At 43.1% G+C, this 25705-nt stretch overlaps 2 protein-coding genes and 1 long non-coding RNA gene across 7 annotated transcripts in view; 1 reads left to right on the top strand and 2 right to left on the bottom strand.

Annotated features, from left to right (window-relative positions):
- Window positions 1-17656, bottom strand: part of LOC132510003 (uncharacterized) — a 21673-nt gene extending 4017 nt beyond the window's left edge. Inside the window, exons 1-6 of one of the 3 annotated variants that reach the window (XR_009537207.1) lie at window positions 17547-17656; window positions 15932-16614; window positions 14481-14545; window positions 11528-12387; window positions 11165-11432; window positions 10939-11064 (exon numbers count right to left, since the gene is read on the bottom strand). This is a non-coding gene — a long non-coding RNA (uncharacterized LOC132510003). Of the gene's footprint in view, window positions 1-10938; window positions 11433-11527; window positions 12388-14480; window positions 14546-15931; window positions 16615-17546 lie in introns of all 3 variants that reach the window. The other 2 variants (XR_009537206.1, XR_009537205.1) reach the window with 2 other exon arrangements.
- On the top strand, window positions 13376-25705 carry PRSS54 (serine protease 54). The gene is given in 6 exon segments (XM_060131662.1): window positions 13376-13414; window positions 13416-13464; window positions 15825-15996; window positions 20610-20868; window positions 21461-21592; window positions 24960-25705. Coding segments are annotated over 6 exon segments (1194 nt in total). The 5' UTR covers window positions 13376-13378; the 3' UTR covers window positions 25506-25705.
- The window catches only part of CCDC113 (coiled-coil domain containing 113), a 35140-nt gene continuing 30645 nt past the window's right edge, over window positions 21211-25705 (bottom strand). For all 3 annotated transcript variants that reach the window (XM_060131658.1, XM_060131661.1, XM_060131660.1), the window contains 2 exons: window positions 23031-23181; window positions 21211-21525 (listed from right to left, as the gene is read on the bottom strand). In XM_060131658.1, coding sequence (XP_059987641.1) covers window positions 23053-23181 — 129 coding nt within the window. In that variant the 3' untranslated portion in view covers window positions 21211-21525; window positions 23031-23052. The remainder of the gene's footprint in view (window positions 21526-23030; window positions 23182-25705) is intronic.

Raw genomic sequence — 25705 nt, 5'->3', positions numbered from 1 at the left:
CCTGTGCTCTAAGAGAGCCCATGAGCCACAACTACTGAATCCCACACGCCTAGAGCCCGTGCTCCGCAACAAGAGAAGCCACCGCAGTGAGAAGCCCGCACACCGCAACGAAGAGTAGCCCCCGCTCGCCACAACTAGAGAAAGCCCGCACACAGCAACGAAGACCCAACGCAGCCAATTAATTAATTAATTTTAAAAAAAAAGAGAGAGCTTATTAGGTAATAGTCATTTACCAGACATGTAATAAAAATTCTTAGGCATAAAAGATACTCCAAGCACAAGACCAGTGGATCAGTCAAGTTTTCTTTGGTCAGAAGCAACAGAAACTGCCTCTGATTCTTACTCAGTAAAGAAGATTGCTGGTGGGATCTGAGTTAGTTTACAGAAGATCCGGATGTCCGGGATGAACCCTCAGTGTGGCAGCCGAGCCCGCAGGGCCTGCCTTTGGCCTGGCCCAGTGGCTCCAGCTGTTTTGGTCTTCCTGCCCTTTGGCTCAAGACTTGAGTTCCAGGGAGGGGAGGATCTGATGGGGCTGCGTGGGGCCACAGATCCACCCCGGGCCTGTGAGGATACCAGGCCTGTGTGGTGTTATAGCCCTAATTCACAAAAATGAGGGGATGGCTAAAAGAGGTTCTGCGAAGTATAAAAACAGTGATGAAAAATAGAAGTGTAAATACTGTAATTCAGAAAAGGAGTGGCTGGGACCCAAGTGTGATTCACTTCTGCTGGGATAAATGAATCTGAGAACATGATGAGTTTGAGAAAGCAGCCAAAAATCAAAGTGAAGAAAACCAAACAACAGCAACGAAGAAATCCAGACGCGAAATAGGAAGTACCACGATGACTACCTGGAAGTTACATTTTGCTCTACTAGCAGTCCATGGGTCCAGTTTCTGAACGTGTGGTCTGTGGTAAAGCTCAGGCCTTTTTGGTTTTGAGCATCACTGCAGGTTGGGTGGTCTGAGGAGCCTCTCACTGCAAAACAGCACAGAGGACACACCCTGTGACTGATCTTTGCTCCTACGAGCTTTAGGAGAAGATTTCAAGAGAAGTGAGCTGAGGCCTGAGCTGTTAACGCGGTTGCTTTAGAGGCAGGTGCTCTCAGCAGCACAGCTGTTAAAATACTTAACTGGCAGAGAGGGTGGGAAGCCAAGCCACAGTCCCTGGTAGTGGCGCCCTCTGGTGGCCAGAGGCAGAAACAAACTCTCTGGAAGAAAGTGTCTCCAGTTTAGATACAGAGGACACCCATAGATGATGAAGAAACTAACTCTCATCATTAGGAAGGCACTGGGAAGGCAAGCCACTTTGTCCAAGAGTTAGCAGATAACACAGAAAACATATTTAGAGTTTCTCCACCTCTCAAATAGCAGATCCTGGAATTTTCAGATACCAAATATAGAACAGATATATAAGAAATGATTAAAGAAATAAAGGATGCAAATGACAAAGATGAGGACCAACAAGGTACAATGAGAAAAAGAGACCTTAAAAATGGGTATGCACAGAACTAGAACAAAAAATTTCACAATTTGTATGGAAACACAAAAGACCCCGAATAGCCAAAGCAATCTTGAGAAAGAAAAACAGAGCTGGAGGCATCAGGCTCCCTGACTTCAGAATATACTACAAAGCTACAGTAATCAAGACAGTATGGTACTGGCACAAAAACAGAAATATAGATCAATGGAACAGGAAAGCCCAGAGATAAACCCACGCACATATGGTCACCTTACCTTTGATAAAGGAGGCAAGAATATACAATGGAGAAAAGACAGCCTCTTCAATAAGTGGTGCTGGGGAAACTGGACAGGTACATGTAAAAGTATGAAATTAGAACACTCCCTAACACCATACACAAAAATAAACTCAAAATGGATTAAAGACCTAAATGTAAGGCCACACACTATCAAACTCTTAGAGGAAAACATAGGCAGAACACTCTATGACATAAATCACAGCAAGATCCTTTTTAACCCACCTCCTAGAGAAATGGAAATAAAAATAAACAAATGGGACCTAATGAAACTTAAAAGCTTTTGCACAGCAAAGGAAACCATAAACAAGACCAAAAGACAACCCTCAGAATGGGAGAAAATATTTGTAAATGAAGCAACTGACAAAGGATTAATCTTCAAAATTTACAAGCAGCTCATGCAGCTCAATATCAAAAAATCAAACAACCCAATCCAAAAATGGGCAGAAGACCTAAATAGACATTTCTCCAAAGAAGATATAGATTGCCAACAAACACATGAAAGAATGCTCAACATCATTAATCATTAGAGAAATGCAAATCAAAACTACAATGAGATATCATCTCACAGCAGTCAGAATGGCCATCATCAAAAAACCTACAAACAATAAATGCTGGAGAGGGTGTGGAGAAAAGGGAAGCGTCTTGCACTGTTGGTGGGAATGCAAATTGATACAGCCACTATGGAGAACAGTATGGAGGTTCCTTAAAAAACTAAAAATAGAGCTACCATATGACCCAGCAATCCCACTGCTGGGCATATGCCCTAAGAAAACCATAATTCAGAAAGAGTCATGTATCAAAATGTTCATTGTTGCTCTATTTACAATAGCCAGGACATAGCAGCCTAAGGGTCCATCAACTGATGAACGGATAAAGAAGACGTGGCACATATATACAATGGAATATTACTCAGCCATAAAAGGAAATGAAACTGAGTTATTTGTAGTGAGGTGGATGGACCTAGAGTCTGTCATACAGAGTGAAGTAAGTCAGAAAGAGAAAAACAAATACCATATGCTAACACATATATGGAATCTAAGAAAAAAAAAAAGGTCATGAAGAACCTAGGGGTAAGATGGGAATAAAGACACAGACCTACTAGAGAATGAACTTGAGGATAAGGGGAGGGGGAAGGGTAAGCTGTGACAAAGTGAGAGAGTGGCATGGACATATATACACTACCAAACGTAAAATAGATAGCTAGTGGGAAGCAGCCACATAGCACAGGGAGATCAGCTCAGTGCTTTGTGACCACCTAGGGGGGTGGGATAGGGAGGGTGGGAGGGAGGGAGACGTAAGAGGGAAGAGATATGGGAACATATGTATATGTATAACTGATTCCCTTTGTTATAAAGCAGAGACTAACACACCATTGTAAAGCAGTTATACTCCAATAAAGATGTTTAAAAAAATGGGTATTCAAAAAATAAAAATGTTTCTTTGTTGAACTGCAAAAACCTCAAGAGGATGGCTGAATAGTAAATTAGACACAGGTGAAGAGGGAATTAGTAACTAGGATGTGTATCCACAGTAGTCACCCAGAATGCAGCACAGTGACCAAAAGATACAAATATAAACAAAGTGATAATAAGAGATGTGAAGCACAGAATAAGAAAGTCTAACATATGTCTGTTTGGAGTCCCAGAAGTAAAGAACAGAGAGTCTGAAGAAGAGGCAATATTTGAAAAGATAATAGCTGAGCTCATTCCAGAAGCTATAAGAAAACATAAAAACACAAAGTCAGGAAGTACAACATATGTCAAAAAGCATAAATAAAAAGAAATTCATGCTTCAACTCACCTCAGTGAAAGCGTAGTACACTCAAAACAAGAAGGTCTTAAAAAGGGCCAGAGAGAAAGGACAGATAATTTATAAAGAAACAACAATTAGGTTGAGGGGACCCTTCTCAAAGCAATGGAATCTAGAAAACAGGGAAAAAACACCTTCTGAGGATCGAGGGAAATAACTCTCAGCCTAGAATTGTGTGCCACCAAAACTGTTTTTCAAGAAAACAGATGTTTTCCTGAAATGTGCATTAAGAGACATTTACAGACCAGCAAAACCTGGTAAATTTTTGTCATTAAGAAATCTGTACTAAAGAAACTTCTAAAAGATGTTCTTTGGGGAAGAGATACAAGATGTAGATATAAAGTCTAAGATAGAAAAAGGAATAGTGAGCAAATAATATAATAAATATTACTTAAATGCAAACAATCATTGAATAAAATCACAATCATAATCATAATAATTTAAAAAGTATAATGTATGGGTTAAAGCAAAAACTAAAATATAGAATGAGAATAGCATGTAAATCATAAGGGGGAGATTAAAATGGAAGCATTTTAAGGTGGTAGTATTATCATGGGGGAGCTAATATAAAAATTGTCAGAGGTGATGAAGGTAAATGTGCATGGTGAGGTAACTTGAGTGGTACCCTCTACAAGAATAGAAATAGAGTGTAAAAATTTCAAACCAGTAGCAAGGAAATGTGGAATAGACAAAACAAAACATAAGCCAAAAAGGCAAGAAAGAAGGGGGGAAAGTACAGAAAAAGCAGAACAAAAAAATTTTTTAAAAAATGAAGATAGAAGATAGTAAAAAAAATCCAAATATATCAATAATCCCAATCAATATAAAAGGAGTATACATGCCAGTTAAAAAGACAGAGATTAGGGCTTCCCTGGTGGCGCAGTGGTTGAGAGTCCGCCTGCCGATGCAGGGGACACAGGCTCGTGCCCCGGTCCGGGAGGATCCCACATGCCACAGAGCGGCTGGGCCTGTGAGCCATGGCCGCTGGGCCTGCGTGTCCAGAGCCTGTGCTCTGGAGAGGCCACAGCAGTGAGAGGCCTGCGTACCGCATAAAAAAAAAAAGATAGAGATTGCCAGATTGGATTCTTTTTTAAAAAATTCCAACAATGTACTATTTATAAGGGATATATCTGAAGCATAAGGTTACAGAAAGTTTGAAACTAAAAAAGTAAAAGCATGGAAAAAGAAACATCAACAGATAAAAAGCAGGCAGTTATACTCATGTCAGATAAAATAAACTTTAAGATTAAAGGTATTATTAGCGATAGAGATCATACATATAGTCAAACGTATTATTCATGAATTCTATATTTGCAAATGTACCTACTCATTGATCTTTATTTTAACCCTAAAATAAATACTTGCAGCGCTTTGCAGTCATTTTCAGGCAGGCACAGAGTGACAAAAAATTTGAGTCACTCAACACACACTTCCCAGCTGAGGTTGAACAAGGTCATGCTCTGCCCTCCTGTTTTAGCTCATACTGTAAACAAGTATCCTTTTAGTTGTCTATTTAGTGCCATGGTTTTTGTATCTTTGTGCTTTTTGTTGGTGATTTTGCTGTTTAAAATGGTCCCCAAGCATATGCTGGTGTCTAGTGTTCCTCTGTGCAAGAAGGCTGTGGTGTGCCTTATTGAGAAAATGCATGGATTAGATAAGCTTCATTCAGGCATGAGTTATAGTGCTGTTGGCCACAAGTTCAATGTGGCCACAAGTTCAACGTTAATAAATAAACAATATATATTAAATAAGGTGCCTTTAGACAGAAGCACACATAAAACAAGATTACGTATTGATTAGTTGATGAAAATGTTATAAGGAGAGGTTCGCAGGAACCTAGCCTTATATTTCCCCTAAGAGCAATAGTTCAATATTCATTAATTCAGTGTTTACCGCAACTTTACAGACTATAGCTACAGAGAATAATGATAGAGAACTGTAGTTCAGTTCACCAGGAAAATATGAAAATTCTAAATGTGTATATCTAATAAATAGCCTCAAAACGTATAAAGCAAAAACTGCTATAACTATAGGAAGAAATTGATAAAGTCACCATAACAGGAGGCACCTTTCTTAATTATTGATAGGTCAAGCAGACAGAAAATCAGAGATACAAGGATTTGAAGAGAACAGTCAACAAGCTGAAGGTGAATTGATGGGTATAGATAGTTTACATTTTCCTCAAACAAACATGGAACAGTTAAAAAGTTTCTTACTATATACTAGGCCACAGAGCAAGCCTCAGAGATTTTGAAGAATTGTTATTACACAGATATTCTCCAACCAATTGGGTTAGAAGTAGATAGTAAAAGTTAAATAAAATTAGAAATTTTTAATTTTTAAATTATTATAAAAATTTTAATTTTTTATAAAATTATATTTTTATAAATTTTATTAAAAATTTAAGTTTTAAATTTTTAATTTTTAAAAAATTTTTTAAATTTGGAAATTTAAAAACACACTTGGGTTTCCCTGGTGGTGCAGTGGTTAAGAATCTGCCTTCCAATGCAGGGGACATAGGTTCGAGCCCTGGTCCGGGAAGATCCCACATGCTGCGGAGCAACTGAGCCTGTGCGCCACAGCTACTGAGCCTGCGCTCTAGATCCCATGCTCTAGAGCCCGCGAGCCACAACTACTGAAGCCCGCGCACCTAGAGCCCATGCTCTAGCAACAAGAGAAGCCACCACAATGAGAAGTCCATGCACCACAACAAGGAGTAGCCCCCGCTCACTGCAACTAGAGAAAGCCCACAGCGGCAACGAAGACCCAACACAGCCAAAAATATATAAATAAAATACATTTTAAAAAACCCCACATTTCTAAGTAGTTCAAGAGTCAAAAAAGAATCATAATGGAAATGTAAAAATACTTAGAGATGAATGATAAGGAAAGCACAAGGTATCAAAACTTTAAACTTAAGAAATGCTAAGAAAGTAGAACTTAAAGGGAAACATGAAGTCTTAAGTGCTTATTTTAGAGAAGAGGGCAAAAAATTCATGAGCTGAATGTCCAGCCTGAAATTGTAGAAAAAGAAAACAAAATAAACCTAAAGAAGGTAGAAGAAAACAAATAATAAGTCTAAGGGTAGAGAATAATAAGCTAGAAAACAAAGATACAAAGTAATAAACCAGTGCTAGTACTAAAAAAAGATGTTAGCAATAAGCTAAAACACAAAGATACCAAAAAAAAAACCTAAAAAAAATCCAAAAACAAAAGACAAAGAGATCAACAAAGACAAAAATTTAGTCTGAAAACACAGGTAAACTGGAACTCTGGAGAGACTGATAAAGAATAGACAGAGGCATGAATAAACAATATTAGGAATGAAAAAAGAATGTTAACTTTTACAATAGAGATTTTAAAAGACAGTGAGTACTATAGTCCTTATGCCAATAATTTGAAAACTAACAAAATGGAAAAGTTCCTAGAAAAATATAACTTACCAAAGCACGTCAAGATGTATAGTCCTAGGAGCACTAAAAAAATTAATCAGCTTTAAAAATTTCCCTGCAAACACCAGACCGGGGTAGTTTTCAAACGAGTTCTGCAAAATTTCAGAGAACAGACCATTTCTATCTCCCAACTAATTCCACAGGGCCTTAAAACTGATACAACAACAAGAAAGGAAAATTATAAGCCAATCTAACTCTCAAACACAGATGCCAAAAGTCCTATATAAAACACTGGCAAATAGTAGTGTATAAAAAGATAACATTAATCCTTGAAATTCAAGAGTGGTTTAATTTGAGAAATTCTGTATGCTTTATTAATCACACTAACCAATTCAAGAAGAAAAACCATATGATTATCTTAACTGACACCAAAAAATTATTTGACAAAATTCAATCCCAGATTTTGATTAAAACAAAACAAAACCTAGAAATAAAAGGGGAGCTCCTTAACCTAATTAAGTAAATCTATTTAACGATCTATTATCATATATTATTCTAAATGAGGAAGTGTTAGAAACCTTCCCTTTGACGAAGACAAGGATGCCCGCTATTACTGATTCTATTCAGTTTTGTACTGGAGGTCTTAGGCTGTAAGACAAGAAATGAAAGGCATAACAACTGTAAAGGGAGAAACAAAACTGTCATTATTTGCAGGTGATATAATTCTTTACATGGAAAATCCGAAAGAATCTAAAGGTAAATTATTAGAAATAGTGATGGTTTAGAGGGAAATGGTTAAAAAGAATAATAAAAGAAGACATCATTTAATTGCAACCAAAAAGTGTAAGATACCTAGGAATAAATTCTATCAAAAGATGTGCAAGACCTTTTTGCAGAAAATCATAAAACTGTGCCTAAAAATCTTAAAGGAGATCTAATTAGCTTGAGTGATACATTGTGCTCATGGATAAGAAGACTCAATATTGTAAAGATGTTATATTAGCCACAGATTGATCTACTGATGGAATGCAATTCTAATCCAAATCTTAGAAGGTGTTTTTTGTTTTCGTTTTTGCTTTTTTGTGTGTGTGGAAGTTGCCAAGTTGATTCTAAAAAGTACATTTGAATATTTACAGTTAGGGCTCTTTGTCTTGTTTAAGAAACCCTTCTGTAGGTCAGCATCAGAGATCTGTTCTACTATATCATCTTCTCAAATCTTACAAGTTTTGTCCTTCACACGTAAGTCCTCAGTCTGTCTGGGATTTTTTTGTGCATGGTGTAGATTCACTTTTTCTCACGTGGGTACTCAGTTGTGCCAGCATTAGAGTCAAGAAAAAAAAAGCCAAGAATAGTCAGGGCATTCCTAAAGGAAAAGAATTAGGTGAGAGCACTTGCCTTACTAGATATAGGGCTTGTATAGCTTTGTACAAAAATATATATTATATATTTTTTGGCCACGCCGCGAGGCTTGCAGGATCTTAGTTCCCTGACCAGTGATCGAACCCAGGTCCTCGGCAGTGAGAGCTCAGAGTCCCAACCACGGAACCGTCAGGGAGTTTCCTATCATATTTCAATACTATAATACTATAATAAAATTGTGTGGAATTGACACAGGGATATAGACAAAATGACCAGTGTAACAAAAGAGAGAGCTCAGAAACAGACCCAGGCACAAATGAAACGCTGATACATGTCTGAGGTCACATTGGAGACCTGTGGAGAAATAATGCTAGCACAACTGAGTACCCACGTGAGAAAAAGTGAATCTACACCATGCACAAAAAAATCCCAGACAGACTGAGGACTTACGTGTGAAGGACAAAACTCGAAAGATTTGAGAAGATGATATAGTAGAACAGATCTCTGACGTTGACCTACGGAAGGGTTTCTTAAACAAGACAAAAGAGCCCTAGCTGTAAATGTTCATACATTTGACTTTATTAAACCTAAAATTGAGACCTCTGTTTTTTCAAAACACCATAAAGAAATCAAAAGTGAAAACAAAGGCCACAACTGGTAGAAGATATTCACCATACCTACAGTGAACAATATTCAGAATGTATTAAGAATTCTTACATAGCAATAAGAACCCAACAGAAAAAAAGGGGCAGAAGACACGAGCATTAACTTGTAGAGGTAATAAACATGTGGGAAAGTATCCTCAACATTATAATTAGGGAAGTGCAAATTAGGAATGAGATATCATTCATACCTATTGGATTGGCCAAAAATTAAGGCTGACGGTGGCAACTGTTGGAAAGGACATGGATCAGCAGGGACCCATATACGCTGCTTGTATGAGTATAAATTGGTACAACCACCCTGGAAAACAGTCTAGCATTGTCTTCTAAAAACAGGTATATCCTAACATATCCTTTGACCTAGCAACCCTATGTCCAGTATACACAGCCTAGAGAAACTCTTGCCCATGTACTCAATATATAGTTTAAGCATATATACACATGGATAAACTTATTATAAAACAAAGAGCAAGAGAATGAGAGAGAGGGCAAATACAAGATAATGGTAATGTCCTAGCTCTTGTGTTGTGTGGTAAGTTTGACTTAAAGAAATATATCTGTTAAATGTTCCTTTTAAATTAAATGACTTAAAATTGGAGGTTTTCATTAGGGAAATTTACACTGACACAGCTACACGTGGTACAAATGTTCATTATCAGCCTGTTTCAAAGATTGTTGATTGGGTAATTTGATTTTCAGGGGCCAGTGGCTAATGAAATGCGTTTCATTTTGATAAGAATTGAAAAAGTCTTGCATACAAGTTCTTTATTTAGGGGTTAAGGACATGGTAAACCTGATATTCTATTTTAAACCTTTCTAGGAAGATTTGAAACATTCTATGGATGATCTCTTTCATGAAAAACTTGCAAATCCAATACAGATATCTGAAAATAAAATTTCCAAATCATGGCATGACACCATTAAAATATTTTTGTCATTTTCAAACAAGCACAATGACCTCTTGGTATATAAGTTCTAGATTTTTTTTTTTCTGGAATGAGGGCATTATAATGCTTCTTGAATTTAAAATTCTTGCTTTTTTTTTTTTCCTAAGCAGAAAAGATATCTAAATGGCAAAAGCCTGATTCAAAGTTATGCTCTTCATAGCAGACATCATACCATGATTGGGAAGCCTTCAGTGAGCGACATTAATGAAAAATAACTCAAAAAGAAGGCAGCATGAGCTAGTGACACAATTCCTGTTCAAGAGACTTTGTAGGATGTTGTCTCGGTATAGTAGAAAAGTCACCCCAAGCAGGTGAGCAATGACTATGACATATTTGGGTGAGTAGATATTTTGCTTAACGATTCAACAAACCAGGGATGAGTAGGAAGCAATGCTTGGAAAATAGGTGGTACATAAATGAAGAAATGCTTGATATTTTTTGTCCTGTTAATTTCACAAGAGATTTCTGAAGTGTGGTAAAGCTCTTATTGGCATGTTGAAAAAACATTTTCCAAAGCTGCAATGGGACATGAAGAAATATTTTCCAGAGGGAAAAGAAACCAAGCGGACTAGAAATCCGACCATCACTATCTCTCAGAATCAAACTTTCAACTTTCTAGAAGACAATTTCAACTCCCCAGGTTTTGAGCATGGTGGGCAGGTCCCTGAGCACCAGAGAACAGTCATCAGTGAAAAAACTCTCTCCGTGATTTTAGAGTCCACGTTCAATCTGAATACACTGAACTGAATATCTGATGGAGCCCCCAGAACATGCTGCGATTTCAAACGTCCTCTGAGAGTTAGGATTTTCTAACTTAATGTAAATAAAGAGTAAAAATAGAAAGTGACAGGTTGAAAAACGACATATGTTTCATGCTGTCACTGTCCTGGATATGGAGCCCTTGGTGTAAGATGGAAAATGAATTTCCTCTCAAATATATAAAATAAAAATTTTATTATTATTAACCTTAAAGAATTATTTAAAACGTTGTGATGAATTTTTTTTTAATTTACCTAAAGTTGGCAGTCTGTAATAAGTGGCCCAGAGAGGATGAAGATTTGAGGCCCACTGTCTATAAGGTCTGCTGGGCCCCTGCAGGATTCTGAGCCTTTCTTATCGTGGGTTATGCTAGATCCTTCCTGTGAGGAGAGAGAGTGTTTCTGGTGGTTTGCGCATGACCTCTTTTCATGAAGAAATTTAAAGAGGAATCTGGAGAGAGTCAGGGTCTTGGGCACTAACCTCAGCATCTCCATTCTTACAGAGCAGACTTTGACTTTGCCCCAATCACTGTTGCTACTTCCGTCCCCTATAAAGGTAGCACGTGGTCCAGGCTGAGAAATGCAGACTTGGAGATCGTTGACCCTGGAGTTGGAAGGATCTGGGTTGGAATCCTGCCCACGGTTTCCGGGTGTTCGGCTTTAGGGAAGTGACTTTCCCACCCTGAGGCACTCTGTTTCCATCTGGAAACTTGGGTAATTCCCTCATCCTGGCACAGTGATTGTGAATCCTGAATGAGAAAATGTGAAAGCTCTCTGAGACCTGCAATGTGGAGCATACTGAAGTATCAACAGCTCCCATCTCTCCCACTGCCAAAAATCTTACCGATTCCATTCTCCCAGCAGAAGCCAAGCCCTGCTCGGTGCTGGAGGTGATAGAGGCTGGCGAGGCACACATGGGATGGGTGTCAGGGAAACCGTGAGGGGAAGGAGATAGTGGCTCCTCTCTAGTCAGGCTTTGCTCTCTATCCAGCCATCCTTTCCCCATTCATCTGTCTGTCCAATGAGTGCCATTTACGCACCTGCGCCAGCAGCCTGCGAGCCCTCTGGTTCCGTGGAGTTACATCTCACCACAACGTTCTCGACACTTTCCTAAAGTCCTGGCATTTGTGCTGAAGCCAGAGCTGTTCGTAGCGGCCAGAGTGCAGATCCATCTGGCCTGGTGGTCTGGCAGGGCCCTTCTGGTAGCTCCACGTGGACCCACAAGCTGTGGGAGCTAAAGAAAACTGGGCTGAGCCTCCAGGAAACCACAGAGAGAGTGTAAGAAATGTTGTCAGGGATTGGAAAAACCAAACCCACCCAAGTCGTGGGCTTCCTCCATCCAGTCAGACAGACTCATGTAGACACAGGGCAGGTTCTGAGGAGGCAGACAGACCACGGCCACGACTGGACCGGACTCTGTGATCCAGCGAAAGGGATGCCATCTCAGCCAGACTTGGGGAGAGGCAGGCTTCCAGAATAGCCCTGCCAAGTTTAGGAAACAGGCAGGCTTTTCATCCCGGCTCCTCCTGCGTCCCCATGTCCAGATGTTTGCTTGGTGACACCATGGTAACTATGATGCCACAATGGAACATTCTTCCCAATGTGGTAGCAGGAATCCCTCTGTTGAGCTCTGCGGTGTAAGGTCAGGGTGAGTTCATTTCTCCTTTAGCAGGAGCAGTTCACGGAAGAACTCTGAGAACCATTCTGACGACAAGAAACACTTGGTATGAGCAGAACATGGTGACTGAGGACGGCATGCACGGGTTCCTTGGGCTTTTGTGCATTGTCTGAGGTGAGGGTAGGCCTGGTGGTGGGGCTGATGGAGGAGCACGCCTGGGCTTTGAATTCCAGCTCTACCACTTGGCAGCTGTGTGACCTTGGGTGGGATTCTCAATGTCTCTGAGTATCAGTTTCTGAATCTGTAAAATGGGAATGATGATAGTGTCCACCTCACAGGGTGATTGTGTGAATGAACTGAGTGACATGCTGGGGCAGTTACTATGTAAAAGGATGAGCTGTCACCAACTAGAAGAAATTTCAGTAGAGTTTAGTAGGAGGGGCAAAATCAGGGTAGGCTTTCACGGAACACCTGCTTTTTGCTGTCAGCAGCATTTTACAGCTACAGAGTTAAGGCTAGGGTTGAATTCCACGCGTCAAAAGATGACCCTGGGCTTCCCTGGTGGCGCAGTGGTTGAGAGTCTGCCTGCCAATGCAGGGGACACGGGTTCGTGCCCTGGTCTGGGAGGATCCCACCTGCCGCGGAGCGGCTGGGCCCGTGAGCCATGGCCGCTGAGCCTGCGCGTCCGGAGCCTGTGCTCTGCAACGGGAGAGGCCGCGGCAGTGAGAGGCCCGCGTACCGCAAAACAAAAAAAAAAAAGAAAAAAGAAAGATGACCCTTTTCTGAGACCCAGCTCTGCGGGAAAGCCGGAGGCCCTGGATTGTGGAGAAAACTGACCGGCATGGCCACCTTCTCTTGCTGGGCTGTCTTACGCGTCGCCAGCTGAAGAGCGGGGCTGGGCAGCTGGTTCCTGCCTCTTTACGGCACGGACCCAAAAAATAGGATGTTTCCCATGTCTTGGAAGTTTTGTCAGTGGAAAGGAGTAGAGGCAGGGACTCTGACGCTGGGGGAAAATCACCACCTTGGGGAGGAGAGGAAAAGCCCATGCGTTTGGCTGTTCTGTGTTCACAGCTGCCCATGGTGTCTGCTGCGGCTCTCTCTGGGGATGGAAGTGATGAGACGGACGCTCTTGGTGCTGTTCTACGTCTCCCATGCTTCTGCCAGTGAGTGTGCTCCTCTCTTCCTTCCCAACTTTAGCTGATTGTGTGACATGGCAGGGGGAATCATCCCGGAAGAGAAAATGGTCCTTAATGTCCAGAGAGGGACTCAGGGGGTAGGTGATTCATGGCATTTTGCTCTGGGCAGCTTGCATTGGTGGTGGGAACCAGGGACAGAGTGGGGCGTGTGGCGTGGATGTAGGAAACTGTGGCTTCAGCAGCCTGATGTCAGGCCTAGTCCTTGGTGAGAGTACGGTTAGGGGGACAAGCCTTAGGCTATGGAGAGGCCCCCTGCGCAGAGGGGGTTGGCGTGAGGCCTGCCTCCCCACTCACAGCCCTGCCCTGCTCTTCCGGAGGCACGTTCCCTGCGCTCCGTCAGGTGGCAGACATCCTTCCTGAGCCGGGGTGGGGGCCCGAGGTGCGTCTTATGCACTTGGCAACCGGGCCTTCCCTGTGTTTCTACTTCAGTATTGTTCCGATGAAACCCTTCATCCTTAAACCTTATTGTTACCTCTAAACTGACCCCCAACTGCAGGGCCCGGCCCGGGAATAGGGAGGTGCCTGAGAGGCTGCCTGGCCTTAGTTGGCAGAAGTGGCAGCTGCAGTCCCCTCCCTGACCCCCAGGTTGTCCAGGACTAAAATTCCGGCCTGGAAAGGGGAGACGGAGTGGGGCACCTGACTAAAGCAGGCTCTGCCCCACCTCTGCCACCCCAGCTGGCTCTCTCCTGTCTTCCTGGAGTTAGATGGGGGACAGGAGAGGCTTCCCGTGCACGCACACACACGCATACACACGCCAAGAGGACCGTCCCACCTTCCAGGCCTCCTCCGTCTCCTTGCAGCCCAAGGAGACAAAACACAGACAGGGCCTCTCTCCTCTCTTAAAAAGCCTCAGGCAAGGGACCTGGGGCAAACATTTCATCTCTGAGGCAGATTTCCTCATTATATCCTGGCTGTTCAAGAGTTTTATAAGGACAAATGAATCAGCCAGCTAGAGCTTTGAAAAAGCAAAAGTCATCACAAACCTGTAGGTTCTTCGTGCGTTAGGAAGAGTTGGTTAGTGCCTCGTTCACTACAGATTGCCAATGTCCTGTGGAAAAAAAACGGAATTCTTGTCTCTGGTGATCCTGAAGCACTTGGTGGCCTTACAGACATCATCTTGCTAACAACCAGCTCTTGTCACTGTTTCAGCAAAGACTCCAAGTGTCAACTCATAGAGATGTTTGATCACATGACGCCCTAGAATGGAGGTCTGCTGTGGTCTTTTAATGACTATACTGAATGTTCAGTCAACTTCAGCGTCATGGTTTGGAAACTCTCTGTCATTGATGTTCACCTCAGAGGTCACCTCCTGGGGGAAGCCCTCCCAGACTTCATGTTCTGGGCAGAATCCATGCCCCCTCCTCTGTATACTCCGGGCACTGTCCCTTGTGTCACAAGTCTCTCTGAATGCTGCCACTCTCCAATGTGTCTGTCTCCCTTGTGCACTGTGACCTCCCCTGGGGCGGGGACAGGATCCCGAAATCCTTCCCTGCCAGCCCAGCCCCTAACTCAGCAGGGCTGCGTGTGCGGTTGGATGAATGGCTGAAAAAGAAGCCACCAATGACCTGACTTTTTCAGCTGGTGCTACCCACCATGTGACACACAGAACCCAGGGCCACCGATTTAGAAAAAAAGCACTGGGTACTCATGCAGTGGCTACCAGAGCAGTGGTTTACATGGGGAAAAGATGGAATTGTCCCCTGGGGTTAGCATTATCAGTCATGGGGACACAACTCTCCTCTTGTGAGAGGTGTGTGTTACCCCACCTCTCATAAAAGGAAACTGAGGCCCAGACAGAGGAGTGGCTCTCCCCAGGTCTCAACACATAGGGGCCAACTGCACTTGGGACACTGTGTCCAGGGACTTGCTGAAACACTAGTGGTTCTCAACCCCAAGTACACATTCGAATATACCCTGGGGAGATTTTGGAAAACATTAATGCCCAGGCCTCATCTCCAGGGGTCCGGGAGGGGCCGGGCAGCAGGCGGATGAAATGTTCAGTCAGCTTGAGAATCCCTATACTCCACTCTGCATAGGCGAGGATGAGATGGGCACCCCTGGTCCACTAAGGAGGCCAGGCACGGGGACTCATCGGGACAGGGCACATGGACTAGGGAGGGAGACCCGCCAAGGGCCTTTTATGGGGAAGAAGACCCACTAGGAAAATAAATGTGGGTGGTAGAGTTAGTGGTGACCAGGACAGAGAGCCAGAAAAAGTGGGGAACCAGCGGAAGTGCGAGCGGGTCCTGGGGTCTGGTGCGGTGGCGGCAGCCCCAGGCCTCCAGTTCTTTGCCCCAGCAGTGAGGCCCCTGCACAACCCCCTGCAGCTTGCGGCATCCAGAAAAGCAACACTGTGGAAACTTCCGAGGAGGGTTTGGTCGAAGACGAGGAGTTCCCATGGGTGGTGTCGCTGCAGGATGTCCAGTACACCCACCTGGCTTTCGGCAGCATCCTCAGTGAGTTCTGGATCCTCAGCATCGCATCCGCCTTTCAAAACAGGCCAGTACCCCTCCTTTGGAGTCTACACAGCCCACCGAGGCGGAGTGGGGGGGCTCTGTTTCCTGCTCAGCTTGGGGAGGCCTGGAAGGTGGATGCCCAGTGACAGGGCAACAGGGCTTTTTACCAGCGCAGTGCTCACTGTGAGTTTGGGGCTCCTGAAGTCACCAGTTGCCAAGGTTGGCGCAGTCTGTGTCTCCTCTGCTGTGAGGACTGCCAGCTGCACAACTGCAAAGTGAAACGATTGTTTCTCCATATTCTACAGGAAGGATATTTGTTCCCATTTTATTACAATCACAAAGGCACTGACTCTTTTATTTTTAGACACTTTAAAAAAAATTTTTTTAAACATCTTTATTGGAGAGGCACTGACTCTTGCTACTAGAGGTTCCTATTGCTTATCTTGTTTAACTGAATTGATAGGAGCCCTTACCTTAACACACTTACCTCAGGCCTTAACAATGTGACTGCCACAAACACATGCACATAGAGAAAAGACTTGAAGGAAATACGCAAACACTTGAAGAGTGCCCATCTCTGGGTGCTCAGAATGCATGTGATTTGTTTTCTTCTTTGAACTTCTCTGTATTCTCCAAATTGTTTACAGTAAATGGGCATTCTCTTAAACCAGAAAAAGAAAAAAAGCCTATACATGCTATTAAAGGAATAACTTTTTTTGATAAAACGTCTCACTTTCTGACCCAATGATTTCACTTTTGGGTATCAACATTAAGGAAATAATTTCAACCACTGGAAAAGTTTTATGCACAAGTTGTTCATAGGATGATTAATTACACACAAAACACTGGAAGTGTAATGTCTGATTATCATGGATAAGTAAATTATGATATAGTTACTATTTTATAGTTTATATTATATATGATACATAGTATATAACTTCTATATATAATTACATATAGATCCATCTATTCAATATATTATATAGATATATATTATATGTGATATATACTATATATAGTATATATTATACAGTACATAATATAGTATACATACTATAATTTATAAATATATAGTATATAATTTATAGTATATATACTATATATTATATACTATTTATACATTATATATTATATATACACATATAGAGTGTGGGGAGAGAGAATATAATTACTATAACTGGCCAAATACATTATAGTGTAAACCCTTGATGAGATATTGTACAATTGCTGAATTTTTTAACATATGATTTGTATTTTTTAATTAAAAATACATGTATTTAAATGAAAATACATGTAATACTGTGATGTTCATGAGGAATCAAAGGGTGTATAATGAAAATCAGCTCCTCCCCTTCCCTGCCCTTTAGTCATCATTTCCCTCCCTTGAGCCATTTCTGTCACCAGTTTCTTGGGTGTTCTTCCTGAAACACTCCATGCACTCATGGATATCTACATACCTATAGGTATATCTATATTGACTCATATCTATTGACAGAGAGAGAATTTTCTTTCTCCCCTGTATTAATCTGCTGGGGCTGCCACAATGAAATACTACAGACAGGGTGGCTTAGACAATAGAAATTTATTTCTTACCGTTCCAGAGGCCTGGAAGTCCAAGATCAAGGTGTCAGCAGGGTTGGTTTCTCCCAAGGACACTCCTTGGCGTGTGGACGGCCACCTTCTCCTTGTGTTCTCCTATGGCCTTTCCTCTGTGTGCACACATTCTTGCTGTCTCTTCTTCTTATAAGGACACCAGTCCTGTTGGATTAGGGCCCCACCCTATGGACTCATTTAACCTTAATTACCTCCTTAAAGGCCCTATCTCCCAACACATTCACACTGGGGGTTAGGGCTTCACCTATGAATATGGGGGGACACAATTCAGTCCATAACACCCACCAACACAATTAGTAACACACCATATACATTATTCCACTCTTAGCTTTTTTCACTCTGTCATGAATGTTGGGTGATCCTTTCTTATCGATACATAGAAAGTTACCTCATTATATGCATCAGTTAGCTGCCCAGTATCCCATATGGATGTACCATAACTACACAGTCCTCTAATAATGGAAATTTGGGTTGTTTCCAATCTTTCACTAGTAGCAAAAAATGCTGCAGTAGATATACTTGTACACACATTATTTCACATACATGGAAGTATACTGTTGCACGAATAACCTAAGAGTGGAAAAACTGGACTAAATCTTGATAGCTGTTGCCAACCAGCCCTCCAGAGAGGTTCTGTTTTCTATGTAGTGTTTTCATTACTGCTATTTTCTATCTGGTCTGGTGTTTTGGTTTTTTTTTTTTTTTTTTTTGCTGTATGTGGGCCTCTCACTGTTGTGGCCTCACCTGTTGAGGAGCACAGGCTCCGGACATGCAGGCTCAGTGGCCATGGCTCACGGGCCCAGCCGCTCCGCGGCACGTGGGATCCTCCCGGACCGGGGCACGAACCCGTGTCCCCTGCATCGGCAGGCAGACTCTCAACCACTGCGCCACCAGGGAAGCCCTGCTGTTTTGGTTTTGATTTCCTCTCTGACTCTGGGTTTTATTAAAGACCATTTAAAAATATCCAGGTAATAGGGTGTTTTGTTTTGTATTTTAACATGATTTAAGTTTGAGTTAGACTGCATGGTGATCTATTAAGGAATTTGTTGATGTTATCTTTGGGGTCTACTATGTGGTCCGTATGAATATTTTCCACAGGTAAATTAAAGAGCTCATTTTCTGTCCTTGGAGTACAATTTAATATATAAAATTAGGGCAGGGAGTCTACTTGATCTATCCTAGGCTGACTGAGGTGAATTACAAATTTCTGGCTTTTCCTCCTCCTATTTCCTGGAATTTAATTCATGAACATTGTATCACTTGCTGCAGATATTTATAAGTGAACTCTTCACTGCAGACTGAATTCCTTATCATCATGAATGGCCTTTCTTTGTCTTGGCTCTTCTGCTCTGGTGTTCAGAATGAAGCTCCTGCTTTTTGTTTTTATTTTGGACTCTTCTGTTTTTATTGCTTGCTGTTTTTCTCTTCATTATATGGCTTTGTTTTGTATGTCTCTTCTGACAAATTTGGAAAGTTTGAAGTTGTGTTCTCCTGGTCATCTTAGAATTATAATTTCATGGAAGACACACAAATCTTGTTTCTCTCTGGATAGTCCTCTATAGATTCTACTGTGGCTGATGCCAGAATTCCTGTCTTTTCACTTCTTCCCTCATTCTTCATGACCACACAATTTTAATAGCTTATTTATGTACTTTAATGTTTACCTTGATTCATATATATATATATATTTGTACACCCCTGTTATTTCATATATTATATAAATAAATAATAGTTTAGACTTCCATAAATAATAGTTTAGACTTCCAAGAAAATTGGTGTATATACCTACCTCTGCTGGTTTACATCACTACTCCTATCTATAACTTTAAAAGTTTCTCTTTTGTTTTAATTTTAGACCCATATTATAACGAATTCCACACTTACTGACCATCACTTTGCTGGATTTTTTCCATTCAACACTAGAATTGGTTAAAATTTGTCTTCAAGTAGTTTTTTTTTTTTTTGGCCACGTTGCACAGCATGTGGGATCTTAGTTCCCTGACCAGGAATTGAACGTGTGCCCCCTGCAGTGGAAGTGCAGAGTCCTAACTACTGGACTGCCAGGGAAGTCCCTCCAAGTAGTTTCTTAAAGGGCTCCCAAGAACCATATTTCCTCGAGTTTTACATATTCAGAAATGTTGTGCTGCCCTGCTTCCGTTTGAAGACTTAACAGGCATTCTCACCCCCACCGCACCTCAGCTTCTGGTATTAAATCTTGCTGTGGAGAAGTCTGAAGCCATTCTGATTTTTTCCTCTGTAGGTGGGAGATCACACATCCCAGTATTCCCCGGGAGAGGCCTGGTTTACACCTGTTATCCTATTGTTAGCATCCCCTTTCACTCCCACAAGTCCCCCAGCTTAGACAATAAATCAGAGGACAAACTTAAGATGACTTAATCTGTTTTGTGTGGATGCCCAAGGATTCCTTCTTTGTCACTGAAGTCCAGCAACTTTACTAGCCATGCTGGATCTCTCCCATTTGCCCCTCCAGACCCACTCTCTACTCTTTTCCATTCTGCTGGGTGCCAGGAGGCTGACCTGTGTGGGTTACACCAATGGGCGCTCTTGCCTTCTGGGCTCCAGTTGGGTTTGGCCAAAGGGAGCACTGGGAAGAGATCAGAGGGAGGAAGGAAGTGAGGTCAGGTATTCCCCTGACAGGTACTGCAGACTGGATGCCTCCTCCAGCCAAGGGACCCACTCCCCATGGCTCTGTCTGACCACTCCCTCCCACCAACACCCTGTTGTTACCTCAGCAGAAGGCTGCATATGCCACCCGGAACCCAGCATACTGCACTAGTCTCTGTGATTTCCCTACGTCCTGCGAGACCTTTGTAAAGAGTCCCTTTATTAAACTTTCCTCAGTTTACCTTATTTGAGTGTGCCATCTGTTTCCGGCTGGGAGCTGACAAGGGTATGTCTCAGTGTTGAGCATTCTGTATTGAGTTTTCCCTAGGATATGGAGTACGCTTCCACACTGTAGACACAAGTCTTATTTCTGGAAAACTTTCTTGGCTTCTCAAGATTACCTTGCTCTCTCTCCAGGAAGGACGCTGTTGCTATAGTTGGTATAGCTAAGATGGATGCAAAACTGATCGCTCACAAAGAATATCCAGTGAACACCATCATCGTCCATGAGGACTTTGATAATAAAACAATGAAAAATAACATAGCCCTCCTGAAGACAGACACGGCGATGCAGTTCAACAACCTGGTCCAGCCCATCTGCTTCCTCGGCAGAAAGTTGCATATGCTACCAGCCTTGCAGAACTGCTGGGTGGCAGGATGGAATCCCACATCTGCAGTTAATGCCTTTCTTCTCCTAGAGGAGGCTGTGTGTGTGCTAGCAGTGGGGGTGACTGGGATGAACCATTCTAGGGCTTAGCTCAATAACTCAGGTGGCCTGAGGTTCTAGAGTTGGGCTGGAACCCTCAGTTAATCCGTCAAGATTGCCAGCGCTTGCCCTCTTGAGGCCATTCTTACGTCTGGTCCTTTTTCTTCTATTCCTACACCAAAATTGGAAGTACTTGGGCAGCAAGCAGCCTGAAATGAGTGCAAGGTTACCGAAGGGCCAGGGGACATTATTCCCTGAACCAGAGCTGACAGTCCTCTTGTATGAGCCATCCTTGTTTTCTTTTATTTTTGGGAAACAAACAAGGAAATGCATTCATTCTCTGTAGATGTAGATGTGAACATTTTCTCTGCCTATTTTCACATTCAAGTTCAAAGCAAAGGTAGTTTTCAGTAAAAACTGAGACACAGGTTCGGATTTCTGTGAGGAAAAGGGGGTTTATCAGAACATTTCCTACTCACTCCCATCTGGATATGTGAGTTGTAGTTGCGTTGACTCGGGGGACGTCTTCTTGTGAATAATTCTCGGGCTCTCTGTTGTCCAGACAGGAAATCACATGACAATGAGTATCCTGAGGAAAATCTCCGTGAAGGACATCGACTTGTGTCCCTTAAACAAAATCGAGAAAACAGGATGTGGCAATCACATAGAGATGGAAACTGATGCCGTCTGCTTGGTAAGAACGTGGTGGAACAGAAGCTACAGGCTGAGAGTAAGCAGTGGTCACTTCATGGGGAGCCTCAGGACTCCCCCTCGCTGGATTGTGAGCTCCGTGAGGGCAGGGACTGTCACCTGGGATTCATGGACGTCTCCAGGGCGAACAGCACTTGGCAGGTAGCAAGTGCTCAATAACAATCTGCCAAATGGATTAACCAGTCACTGTTTTCAGTGTGACATGACAAAGCATGGCTAAGTCACATGTTTTTTCATTAGCTAAAAGTTTGAAAGAGTGAGTCCAAACCACACGTGCAGATATACGCTGAGCACGCCTACAGCGCGGGCTCGCTGTATTCGGCTTCTTTGGAACCCAGCCTGATGCTATTGTTCATCAATTACTGGGTTTCTTTTTCCCTGTAAGAAGCCCTGCCCTCTAGCTGAATGTGGGCTGTCCAGGTGTGGCTGTCCTACTGCCTCAGGAAACTGTGCAGAATTCACAAACACTTGTCCAGGCCCCCTCATATCTGTATCTGGAAAAAGTGTGGCTTACCAGGGCCACAGAGTTAATAAATCTTAAAGGCGAGAACTCAGGTCTGCCAGATTTCCAGGCAGAGTTTCCCTCCTCTACTCTAAAATTGTCCAAGACACTGATCAACCACTTTTCTCGAAGTAACCTTCAGGATTCCCTGATGGGGAATTTTTTTTTCCAGAGGATCTAGGGAAAGTTTTTTAGAGAAAAAGGAAAAAATACATATGTGCGGACAATTCTTTCTCAAAGTCATTTTATTGCAAAAGCATGAGGGACTGCCTTTCATCAGGAAATAAGTTTGCCCTTCTAAAGTTGGCTCAACATTTATCAAGTGCCTACATTGTCCTGGGCTCTCTTCCAGGCGGAGGATTGTAGAAGCTTCTTAAATTAGAGAATGTGTTAAAATACAGTAGAAGACGTAGCTACTTAACAAAATCCTGCCATCAGCCACTCCATCAACCTAGTACCACACTTCATCAAATCCAGGATGCTGTCAGGTGCAGAATGCACCATTATTTTATGTAACACTGAGAAAGTAAAAACGCTGCCACTGAAACTCTGGAATCTACTGATTAAAAGACACATCCCATTTCAAAGATGCTAACTTTTAAGAGCATCTTAAATTCACTGGAATATGGTAAGCTGCTTACCCTCTAAATGATCACCTCTTTAAACCACCCACAAAGGTCAGATTGGTTTTTAACTGTAGCACACCTGTAGACAGTCCTTTGTTTTTTAAGAGAATTGTGCTTGCAAAAAAAAAAAAAAAGTTGCCTTGTCTACCTAGGATCCTTCCTAGGAAATGTGTTCTAGTGTCCAGAGGTCCTCAAAGCCACACTTCTCACATGTAGAATAAGTTACCCAGGTTCAGTGTCTGCCCTAACGGGTCCTCAGAAATCCAGCAAAAGTAGAATAGCTCTGAACTCACCCCTCCTTTGTTCCCACAACTGTTAGGGCTTTTGCTGGATGTCAAGGTTGAGGATCACGCAATGAAAGGGGGTCGCTCCCCTGGGAGATGAGGTGGGGCTGGAGCACCTGGTGCTTTTTGTCTCCGTTGCTTGAGCTTCAGAAGTCTCGGCCTTACACGTCACGGGGAATAGAAACAGCAGCTTATTCTACACCCGAGTGGAACAGCAACTTGCAAAACCACACAATAGCCAGGGATGTTGACCGCACAGTCATTTGTCAAAACTATTTGTCCTGAATGGCATTCTTTTTCTTCCTCAAGCTGTAAAAGCACAGTTAAAGCAAATTGGGAGTGGGACTGGTGAACGGCGGGGAGACCACTCCATCCTTGGCCAGAGAGCCTCTGGGCCCCAGGAAGACACAATGAGGGGCAGATGAGAGCCAGTTCACCAGTCCTAGGAGGACCAGCCAGAGCTCAGGGATGAAATCTCCGCCCTCTGCTGTTTGGCAGCATGGGATGCAAACAGTAGAATGTGAGAAACTGAAAAAATCAAAGAGTTCCACACTCAAGCACCCCCTTCCATCTAATGAGAAGCACAGAGCGAAGTCTGGAATGTCATCCTCGTGTGTGTGCAGCTGTGGGACAACCAGGGCATTATGGCAGCCTTGCAGAGCATGCCTCCCATGGCCCTGCTTGCAGAAGTGTTCTTTGCTTCTCCCATTTGCCTGCATTTCTGTTCTGGTGTGGCCTCCTCAGAAAAAGGAGGGTTTAGTGAAAGAGGCTGCATGTGTGTAGGAACCCAAGAAAGCTCCAACATCCAGGCCTGGGAATGGGCAGGGGCTGAGGTGACCACTGTTTTGCCTGTTGAATTCTCACTGTTGAGTCTGTTCAGATTGTTTCCCATTGTCAGCTGCAAGCCCCCTCCCTCCGTGCCTCAGTCCACACAGTGAGAGCAAACTGTGATCACCCAGCCTGTCTCGCCTGGCAGGTCACATAGGTCAAAGGTGGCTGGCCAGCCTTTGATGATAAACTCCCTCTTGGATCAAGATGGACCACAGGCTGGTGCTGGGGGGCAGGTATTCCTTTAAGAGGAGGCCTGGGGGCGGGGGGTAGGGTGGAGGACAGGTAAGGTAAATTATACCTAGTAGCTGTCCTGTTGCTTTTCCCACATTTCTCAGTTTTTCACATTAAAAATGATGGCCTTTTCTGCACAGCAGGGTAATAGCAGCTAATTGTTAACTGAGTGCATCCCGTATGTCAGGCACTGTGCCAGGAGCTCTGCCGGTGTTACAGACACTAACCGTGTCCCCACTTTAGCTCAGAGAATTAGCTAACCTGTTAGGGTCACATGTCCAGCCAAGTGTGCTGGGCTTCTACCCACTCACCTGAAGGGAGATAAGGTCTGTGTGGCAGAACTCCCGGGGCCCAGAGGACTGCTCCTGAGAGGTGCACTGGCAGGCAGCTGCCAGGTTGGAAAAGCTGTGAACCCAGCCCGGCAGCGTGTGCTTCCTGCAAGTCTGACTGACCCTAGCAGGACTGTGGGTAGGTGCAAGCAGCTTAAACGAAGGATGGAAACAAAATAGGGAAGAGAAGGAAAAACGGGAGCATTCCAGGCCAGAAAGGAACAAAATAACATTTGAGGAGTGAGAAACCAAAAGAGAGGGAGGATTTATTCAAAGTACTGGAAAGGGGCAAGAAAATGAAATGAGATCCAGGAAGCTACAGGCAAACTGCAGGAGCCTACAGATAATTTGTATAATGAAAGGAAAGGTCATCTTGTTGGAATTTGTGGTGGAGGTGGCCTAGATTGGAAATATTATCCTATAACTTACCCCATTTCCAGTGAGAACCAGTGTAAAACTTTTCTAGAAGATAGTAAATTGCACAGGGACATATTAAAAAAGAAAACAAGTTTTTCTAAGACCTGAAGCTTTCTGTCCTTTGTCACAGGGGGACCCAGGAAACCCAATGATGTGTGAGCTGAAGGAATTGAATCTGTGGGTGCTGAGAGGAATCCTGTCTCAAGGTGGTGAGAAATGCCCTGGCCTGTTCCTGTACATCAAGGTGGAAGACTACAGCAACTGGATCACATCCAAGACCAAGAAGACCAGCCCTCCCCTGTCTTCCTTCCACCACTGGAAAAACCTGATTCCTTTCCCCAGCCACTCATCATGTGATGCTGTGACACAGAAAAAACATGCTGGGCTGAGCCAGGTTGGACAGTCCCAACCACACTTCCAAGGACAAAAAAGGGCCACCATGCATTCATGGTCACAAATGGCAAATGGCACTCCAGTGAGTCTAGACTTTAGGGAAAAGGGTCTGAGGGAGTCAGACAAGTCTGAGGTGGTCATCCAACCCACGTACTATGATGACAACGGTGGGGAGGTTGGGGAGGGCAGGTCTCTATTGGGCCAGAACAGGTTACATCAGCCCCAAGAAATTATCTTATTTTTCTTTGTGCTTGTTTTCTTGGGTAATGGTATCTTAGTCTAGGAGCTAACCTTCCAAATGTAAGAGTAAGCTCAGAATGCTGAGTGCCAGGCATTCACCACGCTGCTTTGGTGTCTCTTTTTGAGAGTTGCACAGCTGGGCTGCCACGGACAGGCCCACAGTACAGACTGGGGGGGAGTCTCCCTCCTCTGTCCCACTCTCACATGCAGGAAGGTCATTTTCATGTGTGCTTGTGAACTAAA

The sequence above is a fragment of the Lagenorhynchus albirostris genome, chromosome 19, assembly GCF_949774975.1.
Source record: "Lagenorhynchus albirostris chromosome 19, mLagAlb1.1, whole genome shotgun sequence".
Classification (NCBI taxonomy): Eukaryota; Metazoa; Chordata; class Mammalia; order Artiodactyla; family Delphinidae; genus Lagenorhynchus; species Lagenorhynchus albirostris.
This window is presented reverse-complemented; position numbering and strand designations above follow the sequence as displayed.